Genomic DNA, 11,620 nt, shown 5'->3' with positions numbered 1-11,620 from the left:
AAGGGGAATTATACGCAACTAATTATTATACGAAAACAATGTCACTAAGGTCAGTGTTCACTCTGTAAACTTAAAACTTTTGAATGAAATTAAAATCTCAATGAGAAAACGAAGAAAATTACGAAGGGTATTTAATGAAACCTGCGAAACAGTGAGACAGAACTTAAATAAGAGTTGTTTTATTGAGTGTTGCTATATTGTCTTGCCCTTTACAATCATTGAAGCTGTTTGCGTTTAGCTGGTGCTAGGGAACTTGAGATTTATTACATATTTCTATGCTTCTATGCTTTTTATGCTTCCAAATGGTTACTTTGTTTGGAATTCATCTCCTCGTGTAATTACTTTTTACAGAATATTAACTTTGATACTACTACATACGAAATTAATTAAGTACACCAAGCAGTAAACATTATAGGCAAATGTCATGAAAGACCTTAACTTTCTATAGACCGCATTTTCTAGATGACCTCCTTTGAATCTTGTGAGAATGTTTGCCTCTATAAAATCAAGATTAAAAAAGGAACTTGCTCATATGACACTAAAAAAGCAATCGCTAAATGTCAAACCACATAAAACCTTGTTTATACTCTAGATACTCCACATTTTCTTATAGAAATCTAGATGGTCATTTGTTTTTGTTTGAAAAACAATAATACTAGGCCAAATAACAGTCAACCTTTGTTGACACTCAAGAAGCAAAATGTCAAATTCATCTACATAAAAACTGGTCAAGATTTGTAATGCCTCTATATTAAGCTGTTTCACCTTAGACATAAACTATTGACTTATTATAATAAGAAATCATATTTTACACCAAGTCCACATTTTCACCTGTTTGAAAAGTTTGTCGAAATGAATATGAAATCTATAAAAGGTATGAAACGTCGTTATCTAGGTTTTATAAAATATCGTTAAGGTGATTAAGAAAGGATCTAATCCATTTAAATCGAATCCTTTGGATCAAATTTATGTGTGCATAAGACCAACGTGATCAAAAAGATAAATATTGCAAATGTTTTCAAGACTTATTTGCTTGTTATGAACTGTCAATTAAACAGTCGCACTGTTATCAGCATGGGAAAAAAAACAAGAGCTGTCACTATTGGTGACAAATGCCCCCGAAGTAAGCCCAGGAATGCCACAGCTGTATGCGTAAAAATCACGTATCATTTTGTGACCTTGACCTTGACCTAAGAGGCCTTGGTCGTAAGCGTGACACATCTTCTCAGTACAGTTAACATTTGTGTCAAATTATTTTCAAATTCCTTCATAAATGGCAGTTATGGACCAGACAAGAAACACCTTTGACCTTGCCCTTGGCGCTAATGGTCTTAGACTTGCACATGATACTAAGGCATTTCAAAATCCCTTTATCAATGGCAGTATTACGGACCGTACAAGAAACATACCATGTTAACTTTTGACCTCTAAGTGTGACCTTGACCTTGTAGCTAGAGGTCCTGGGTCTTGGTCATGACTCCTCTTCTCATTATGAGGAACATTTATGCCAAGTAATTTTAAAATCCCTTTATGAATGGCAGACACGAAACATACCCTGTTAACATTTGACTTAATAGTGTGACCTTGATCTTGGAGCTTGAGGTCTGGGTCTTGCGCAAGATACGTTGTCTTATTATGGGAAACTTTTATGCCAAGTTGTTTGAAAATCCCTTCATGGATGGCAGAGTTATGGACCGAACACAAAACAGACCATGTAAACCTTTGACCTCTAAGTGTGACCTTGACCCTGGAGCTAAGGCTTTGAGTCTTGCGCAATACAAGTCGCCTCATTATGGTGAACATTTATGCAAAGTTATTTCAAAATCCCTTTATTGATGGAAGAGTTACAGCCCAGACAAGAATTACCGGACGAACGCACGCACGCACGGATGGACGGACAGTACGATTTTAATATGCCCACCTTCGGGGGGGGGGGGGCATAAAAACAGATAGCTCTGAAAAGTTTTGGAGTAGGACCAATTCAGAACACCGATAAAGCAATGCACAGTTTAAAACAATGCGAGAGGCAGTAATAAAGTTTGTTAACATGAGTCGTTAAAACACAAAACGCATCTTACATGTAGTTGTTAGATTAAATTCATGACCAGTCTTTTACTGTGTATCTATAACAAAACAGCTTCATTAAAATAGTGTTTAACGCCGTGACATTCGACGTGACGTGAAAACGTAGAAAATAAACGTCAAAACTAAATACTACACTAAGTCTAAATAAATTCAATAAAAATAGAATTATTTTACTTGTCCCTCCCCTAACACACACACCAACATGGCTTCATTCAACATATTCCGCGATTTCATCGTTGCTCCTTTATTGTTATTTCTACGCAGATGCCATGTCTGTCACTGGCTTTCCGGACCACGGATTACTTCTACAGATGAGATCACAAGACAGAACGACAATTTCACGTGTACACTTTTGCAAGACCGACTGTTCATATCTTCAATTCTATTACTTCAGAATTCCCTACGGATACTTTAACTATATTGTAATCATCTGCATAAACTGATTCGTCGACACAGTTTAAAAATATCTATTACGTAATCTTCTTGAGTTATGCAAAATTTGAAAATCAATGTAATATGTGATTGAAATATTTCTCTAAGATTGATAACAAAATACTTAAACCAAAGATGAATAACAGTAAGACTTACGCACATACAGTGTATATTTACATGACTATCTACAATTTAATATAACAAATTCCGACATAAACTTTCGACTGTACCAGGCACTGTCCCTTTATCTCACAAAAATACTGGATGTGCATTATGAGCAAGGTGGAATTAAAGAACATATTTGTGGATCACCTGGGATTTAAATGCGGACCCTTGCAGCAACAGTGTCTAACGCCGAAATAAACGTGAAGGTACTCAAGGTATATCGCTAGTAAAAGGGTTGCACACAGAAAAGTTACTTTAGCAACCGTTACTTGCGCGAACATTTTGTTTGGTTGGTGAGTGTGGAGCGGTTTGGTTGCCGTTGCACATTTGGTAACGTCACTTTCATTTCAGTGACTGCTGAAAAGATATCCATATTGCTCTTTTTTCGTCTACCACACCAAGTTTCATTAAGATATCTCAAGTGTTTCTCATTTTTACGGGAACTGTATTTTTAAGCATTTTGCCGTTTCCGTTGCCAATAGCAATTACATATTTTTTTGTCTCATTAAAGACAAAAAGGTCCTTTCGTTATCTTATTATTTACATTTTATTTGCATACAAACGTTTGTGAAAATATCTCTTATATTCTATTGTTTATCGCAAGATCGAGATGTTCCTGACGAACCGGTATAATGTAAAACTAAAGTTTCACCTGTTTAATCCGGAATATTATTTTGAGAAATCACGGTTGTTATACTAAATGGAATTTTATCTCTACATAATCATGTTATAACATATGTTTCTTTCGATGAAATGATATATAAAATGGATATGGGTCTCAACGATGGCGGTAGATATCATAACTCACTCATCCTAGAAAATAATCGGTTTCACCACTATTTTCTTGGAAAATATGTATATTTAGACAGAGGTAGAGTTTGACTTTCCGTTTTTCGTCTTTATGGGGTAAGGGGATAATTTTTGCAAATCCTAGAAAAATCCGTTGATACCAGAGCGAAAAAAATATTTCCACACATCTTTAGATAAAGATTGTTTATTTTGGGCTGTGGGAAATGTAATATGCATGCATATGTAGTATTAGTACAACCAACAGTTAACATATTACTAACACTGCAACACTGTTTAAGACTACTCAGTTACTGTCTGCGATTCGGCTATGTGAAAGATGGGGTATATGTCGTCTAAAAGTTCAAAATCTAAATGTCGTTATGATCGTCGATAATAGAAGGAATGAGGTCGGTCTGAACGTCTTTAACGTGCCTTTCTATCTCGATCTTTGGAATTTTTACATATTCCTGTTTGTGGTAAGTGTGTCTGAAAATTTGTTTATTCGTGTTTGTAGGTCATCATATCGAGATGTTGTATGACCTCTTTTGTTTGGAATTTCGAATTCATCTTGTATTTCGTTCTTTCTTTGATGATTTCTCCCCGCTATTGATATTATACGTTCTTAGCTAGTAGGGATTACGCTAGAGTACGTACTGTCTTTTGAACTGTTCACATATCCCTGTTTGTGATAAGCGCGTGTTCCGTCCGAAAACTGGTATACATGTACTTGTGTTTGCAGTTCTTCATGTCAAAATGTGTAATGACCTTTTCTTTGGAATTTCAAAAACATCTTGTTTCTCCTTTTTTCAATTTTCCGTTGCTGATTTATCTCCGCTATTGATATCCTAAGATCTAAAGTATTAGTAAATTTTCGTTAGAGTTCGTATCGTCTTTTGAACTGTTAGAAGACCCTTTTCTGTGATAAACGCGTTTTCTGTCTGAAAACTGGTTTATAAGTGCTAGTGGTATTTCATGTCGAGATGTGCAATGACCTATTTTGTTTGGAATTTCAGATGCATCTTGTTCCTCTTGTATTTTGTTCTTCCATAGTTGATTTCTTTCCGCTATTGATATCCTACGGTCTAAGCTAATAGGAAATTTCCTAGAGTTCGTACCATCTTTTGAACTGTTTAAATACCCTGGTCTGTGATAAACGGGTTTTCTGTCTGAAAACTAGTTTGTTAGTGTTGGTAGCTCTTCATATCGAGATGTGCGATGACCTCTTTTGTTTGGAATTTCAAATACATTTTGTTCCTCTTATATTTCATTCATCCATTGCAGATATCTCTCCTCTATTGATATCCTACGATCTAAGCTACTAGGGATTTCGCCGAAGTCCGTACCGTCTTTTGGACTGTTAAAATATCCTTGTTTGTGATAATCGCGTTTTCTGTCTGAAAACTGGTTTATTATTGCTGGCGGTATTTCATGTCGAGATGTGCAATGATCTCTTTTGTTTGGAATTTGAAATACACCTAGTTCCTCTTGTATTTCGTACTTCCTTTGCTGAGTTCTCTCCGCTCTTGATAACCTACGGTCTAAGCTAATAGGAAATTTGCTGGAGTTCGTACCATCTTTTGAACTGTTAAAATATCCTGGTCTGTGATAAACGGGTTTTCTATCTGAAAACTGGTTTGTTAGTGCTGGTAGTTCTTCATGTCGAGATGTGCGATGACCTCTTTTGTTTGGAATTTTAAATACATCTTGTTCCTCTTGTATTTCGTTCATCCATTGCTGATATCTCTCCTCTATTGATATCCTACGATCTAAGCTACTAGGGATTTCGCTGAAGTCCGTACCGTCTTTTGAACTGTTAAAATATCCTTGTTTGTGATAATCGCGTTTTCTGTCTGAAAACTGGTTTATTATTGCTGGCGGTATTTCATGTCGAGATGTGCAATGATCTCTTTTGTTTGGAATTTGAAATACACCTAGTTCTTCTTGTATTTCATACTTCCTTTGCTGAGTTCTCTCCGCTCTTGATAACCTACGGTCTAAGCTAATAGGAAATTTGCTGGAGTTCGTACCATCTTTTGAACTGTTAAAATATCCTGGTCTGTGATAAACGGGGTTTCTGTGTGAAAACTGGTTTGTTAGTGGTGGTAGTTCTTCATGTCGAGATGTGCGATGACCTCTTTTGTTTGGAATTCCAAATACATCTTGTTCCTCTTGTATTTCGTTCTTCCATTGCTGATATCTCTCCGCTATTGATATCGCACGATCTAAGCTACCAGGGATTTTGCTGGAGTTCTTACCGTCTTTTGAACTGTTAAAATATCCCTGTTTGTGATAAACGCGTTTTCTGTCTGAAAACTGGTTAATTAGTGCAGGTGGTTCTTCATGTCGAGATGTGCAATGACCTCTTTTCATTGGAATTTCAAATACATCTTGTTCCTCTTGTAATTCGTTCTTCCATTGCAGATTTATCTCCCCTATTGATATTTTACTATCTAAGCTACAAGGGATTTTGATGGAGTTCATACTGTCTTTTGAACTGTTTAAATATCCCTTTTAGTGATAATTGCGGTTTATGTCTGAAAACTGGTTTATTAGTGCTGGTTGATTTTCATATCGAGATGTGTAATGACCTCTTTTATTCGGAATTGCAAATGCATCTTGTTCCTTTTGTACCTCGTTCTTCCTTTGCTGAATTCTCTCCGCAATTGATATCCTACGATCTAATCTAGTAGGGATTTCGCTACAGTTCGTACCGTCTTTTGAACTGTTAATATATCCCTGTTTATCATAAGCACGGTTTCTATTTGACAGTTTGTCTTCAAGCCGAGTAGTGTTTTCACGGCTACTTCTCGGACTCGGACGTTTAATTACTTCTTGCTTCTCTTGTATTTTGTTCGCCCTTTGCAGATTTCTCTCCGCTATTGATATCCTACTATCTAAGTTAATAGGGATTTCGCTGGAGTTCGTATTGTCTCTTGAACTGTTAACAGATCCCCGTTTTTGATAAACGCGGTTTCTATCTGAAAGCTTAATTAATTCTGTTTGCTTGTCTTCAAGCCGTGTAGTGTTTTGACGGCTATTTTTCGTAAGGTTACTTAATTCTTGTTTCTCTTGTCTTTCATTCGTTCTTTGCTGAATTATGTCCTTGCATTCCGGGTTACGTTTCGACACGGTTTTGTCACTTATTGTTGCCAAATCGCTTTGTAATTCTGACACAGGTTGCATGATATTCGTTGAGTCTATCGCCGAGAAAGTATCTTCAAACGACTGCTGGAGATTACGTTTAGTTCTAGATATATCTATGTTGCATTTCATCTGCGCATATATATCTTTCGACTCCTTAACTTCGTCTTGTAAATTATTCAGATCTACTGAGAACATGTGAGAAATTTCGTTCTGTTTTGCTTCGGCATCACTTATATTTTTCTTCACGTGATCTATAGCACTATTTAGTTTTATTTTACACATTTCAAGTTTTGAAAGTTCGTCAGTTTTTGAGCTGATAAATGTCTGCACCCTGTTTAGTTGCATATTAGACTCCTCTTTTAAAGTTTTTATATCATGCTCATTCTGATTCGAGTATATTGGCTCGTACTCTTTAATGCTTTGAATATTTGTACATTGTTTATGATTTTCCCGCAAACAGTCACTACAAATCACTTCTGCATGGTTAACACATACGTGCTCGTTTAACTTATTTTCATGCAGTTTGCAAAAGTCATCCTCCGTCTTAAATTTACTCATCATTTCGGACACAATTGGGTGTTTCGGAAAACAACTTACCCATTGTTTACGTTCCTTATTTTCGGTGAAGAATTTCTTCTTTGTATTAAGGGAAGTTCTGCAGGACGGACATGTTATGTCATTTCCTGGACTATTCAACACATTTTCTACGTACTTGAGAATACATTCCAAGCAAAACATGTGCTGACACGGAACAAATGCACGAGGATCTTTAAGAATATCATAGCAAATTGGACATTTTAAAAGGTAGTCTAATGTCTCGCCATTTAGGACTGGATGCAATGCAGCCATCTTCAAATTAATAAAAAAAATAAATAATCCAGATAATCCTCTGTTCACAGATGTCAAATGACAACAACTTTTTCAGATTGTTGAATAGCGGTAGTCACTTCTTTTTGACAATATTAGAAGTCATCAGCTGACATCTCAGTACATTCGCTCCCTTTAAAATATTCTAATGCAAAGTGTGTTAGTAAATTGTCAGAACATGAAACATTTGCATGGGTTACTAAATTCAAATTATATCTAACCAACACATATATTTATACCACTGGTTGAATGAAAGATTTACATTTATAACCACTATAACAGATTGTTACACTCAATACCAATATTTGAAATAAAGACTATACAGCATTGTATGGAAGCCACTTGTCGTCATGTCCCAATGTGCGCTCGTTATCTTTTTGGTTTTACGTTATTTCTATTACAAATGAAATCTTTAGAAAATGAATTTTATTCATACAAAGTGTTATATAAATCAGTATTACAAAATTTGTAGCCAGTAAATTGTCGTATGCTCCGCCATTCGATGACATCGTATGAATAGCGAGGCTGTGACATTTAACGCACATAAAAGTGTCCTGTAAAGTTCCGTACATTTTAAAGTTGTACCATTTTTTTTCAGTAAATGAATGGGTTATATAACTATTCCTGAGATATAATCTATACAGTTAATTACAAAATACTCTTATATGACCGAGGACATTGCAACATATCGCATTTACCAAATTTATAGTCTTACTGCTATTTAATGAATTTCACAGTGATCTCGGGCCTATTCGTTTTTTGTAGAGGTAATTTATTTAAAAGTTCATTATATTCTCAAAACGACATATGTCTGTTAAGTAAGTGTTCGTTTGTAAACTTGAATGAAATACATTTGAACACCTTAATTGACTTTTAAAGCAATAAAACTAGCGATGGTGTTGTGGTTCAGGTATCGGCTACTCCTGCCAAAATGACGTGGTTTGAGCCCTACTAATTTTCTCTTTTGACATAAGTTGTATTATTTTCCAAGGAAGCAGACTAGACAAAGCTTAAAGGTTTTGTCGCATTTGAGCTAAAGCAAATGCATTTATTCTGTCTGGTCACTCAGATTGTAATCAACACTTAAGTATATGGATGATTCAAAAATTCACAAAGTGTATGGATGTACTCTAAGTATGCAGATTACCGAGCAGCGTGTTTTTCGTGATTGCAGAAAAGTGTCTAAATGCATGGCAAGCAACAATGTCTTTATTTCAAAAAGTATGGGCTTATTGCAATGAAAGCATTTGGCAAAATATGCTTTTTGCGACAATGACTGGATTTTGTTTTTCAAGGGCCCAAGGACAAGACTGCAAAAATCACTATGTTTGTATGTTAAGCTATTTTCGTGAACAAGACTTTAAATTTACAATGGCATAGATGTGCCTCCATATAATACAGTAGGATAGGTTTTAAGATAACACGTAGATAAAATTTCAAAGTTCACTTGGTTTCAACTACTAAACAGGGTAATCCTTAAACACATTGGTACCTGTTTTTTATCACGTACGCCGCTTGATAAAAGCTTGTATGAAAATTTGTATGAAAAAGTGTTTACTGTTAAAACCATCAGAGATTAATTTTAAACCGCATTATTAATATGATGGATAACTTTTCCGTTGAGAATTTGCATTTAAATTAATCACTGTGTATATAGTCTGCCAATATCTAATGAAATTATGACCTAGGATACCATTTTGTCTAGGGCTCTGATATTAGTAAAAACTTTAAAGTGACCCTGAAGACCAAGCAGGAAATTAAAAGGGGGTTGTCACGGTCTAGGGTTTCTCATTTTAGTATGATCAGGTAATATGTCAACTGAGTACATTAACAAATAAACTGCACCACTGTTCACCTATGTTTTCATTTACCCCTGGAATAAGTTTAAACTTTATGTCTTAATGTCTCTTTAAATATCTTATAAATAATATTGATACAAGTATAAACAAAATGATTTCTATGCTAAATGACACATATATTAAAGACTGCCTTTATATTTGGAAAAAGTCACCTCTGATGTCAAAGTTGGTAAATGCTTGACGGCAGTGCTGATCGTTATATTTAGGTCTGCTGTGGGAATATTTTAGGACTGTCCTATCCTAGTATTCTAGTCAAGATTTCAATAAATATGAGAGGTATAGGCATTTCGTTAGCATTTGGCCATATCTACTTTTTAAATATAATTTGGGTATGCTGAATGCAAACATTTATATTGGCCATCTGACAAATGATTTCTTATAGGTCAAAATAGCGGAGAAAAATGGCTGCAAAATCAAGATATTTCTAATATAAATATATTATAATATCGCAATTATCCAAAAAGATGCGGGCTTCTTTAACACAGTAATGTGTAACATAGCCACAGATTAAATAAAGAAGTGAGTGCATGAAGGGTGAGTAAAATTCTACGCAACTCCTCAGTTATTGATGTTTTATCTAACACTGTGTTAACTTGAATGTATTTTTTCTTTTTCACTGTTCCAATCATCATCCATATTGTTGCATTTATTTCCTGCAGGTGGCAAAAGCAGAGCAAAAATAATAACAAATCCCCCCCCCCCCCAAAAAAAAAGAAAAACGTCAGTATATCTGGCAGAAACAGTGTTGCAATTTGATCGTTTACTGTTACAGCAGTAAACATCATTGAGAATGATTCTAGTGTCAGCTTCCATAAATTGAGTTCACAGACAATGCTTTCAACAGTTTCTTATTCCTAAAAGCCACCACCAACAACCGATGTCTTTTCTGTAGGGGCTTGCTTGATCAGCTCTTCGGATAAAAATCTAGCGAGGTCAATCTTATTTTCAGGAAGTGCTAAAAAGTTACACCACATTTCAAATAATTCATTGATATATATAAACCACCTAGTTATAGGCTTGTAGTTATAGGCACTGTCCATTTCAAATCCAAAAGCTTAAAGTAAGAGTTATCACTGTATGAGACTGTCTCAGTCTTTCTGATATATGCATACACTTCTGAACAACAGTGTTTAATGTGCAGATATCTCACTCTCAGTAAGATTCAGCGGAAAGACATGACCAGTTTCAGGATCTATGGATTCCAGCTTTTGTGTCAGCAAAAGGTATGTTTACTCTTGGTATGTCTCTGTAGCTCAGTGTATCCCCTGCACGATGAAATAGGTTAACTAAATGTTTTGACCGAGTCATCTTTTTTTTTTTTTTGTTGGATTTAACGTCGCACCGACACATGATAGGTCATATGGCGACTTTCCAGCTTTAATGGTGGATGAAGACCCCAGATGCCCCTCCGTGCATAATTTCATCACGAGCGGGCACCTGGGTAGAACCACCGGCCTTCCGTAAGCCAGCTGGATGGCTTCCTCACATGAAGAATTCAACGCCCCGAGTGAGGCTCGAACCCACATCGATGAGGGGCAAGTGATTTGAAGTCAGCGACCTTAACCACCGATTAACGACCGAGTCATCTGGTTCTACATGCAAGACAATATGTTTAGGAATCATCCATTACTCAATACATTATCAACATTGTGTGCAACACTTAATAATTTGTTTATCTATCAGATTAAGGATTTTATGGTCAAATATTTCATCTAGAAGCCCTTGGCCACCATATATTAAATTCAAAAACATTAACAGTCTCTCCGGAACACAGTTTAGCGCAACGTTTTCACTCTCGCAATCCAGAATGTCCTTCAAGAGAGAACAAATCAGCCCTTAACTTAAGAGCTACGTGTACCAATGACAAGAAGTAATCACTGGAATTATATGTCGATATCGTTAGCCGTTCAGCACTATTGTCAGTAGTATCATAACGGGCATCACTAAGCATTGACACAGCACATTCAGGTAGAACAAGAAGTGTATTCCTCTCTTTCATCAAGAAATCTATGTAGTGGAGTTACAAACTGATACTGGTTCCTCAGTTTACGTTGTAGGGCTTCTTTGAATGATGATCTTCTAGAATTAAATGACAAAGGAATTGTTGAAGAAGAATATTCAGTAAGTATGAGGGATATGTTTAAAATGTCTGAAAAAATGCAGTATTTGCGATTTCATTGCAGCATACTCAAGTTCATGTATAAAAAAGATCATGGCATGATCTGTATTTGAGTTGACCGACTTTTTTGCGAACTCCGTATCTAAAAGAATTTAAACAT

At 35.7% G+C, this 11,620-nt stretch overlaps 1 protein-coding gene across 1 annotated transcript; it reads right to left on the bottom strand.

Annotated features, from left to right (window-relative positions):
- Positions 1-5,982: 5,982 nt before the first annotated feature.
- On the bottom strand, positions 5,983-7,464 carry LOC128550529 (E3 ubiquitin-protein ligase TRIM31-like). Its single transcript, XM_053529740.1, has one exon. The coding sequence runs from the start codon at positions 7,462-7,464 to the stop codon at positions 5,983-5,985; it is 1,482 nt and encodes a 493-aa protein (XP_053385715.1).
- Between the last annotated feature and the right edge of the window lie 4,156 nt (positions 7,465-11,620).

This window comes from Mercenaria mercenaria, chromosome 18 (assembly GCF_021730395.1).
Source record: "Mercenaria mercenaria strain notata chromosome 18, MADL_Memer_1, whole genome shotgun sequence".
Lineage (NCBI taxonomy): Eukaryota > Metazoa > Mollusca > Bivalvia > Venerida > Veneridae > Mercenaria > Mercenaria mercenaria.
The sequence above is the reverse complement of the archived record's forward strand: the minus strand, read 5'-3'. Positions and strand labels throughout refer to the sequence as shown.

Coding starts and splice junctions, on each gene's coding strand:
- LOC128550529 (XM_053529740.1), bottom strand. CDS start 7,464: ATGGCTGCATTGCATCCAGTCCTAAATGGCGAGACATTAGACTACCTT.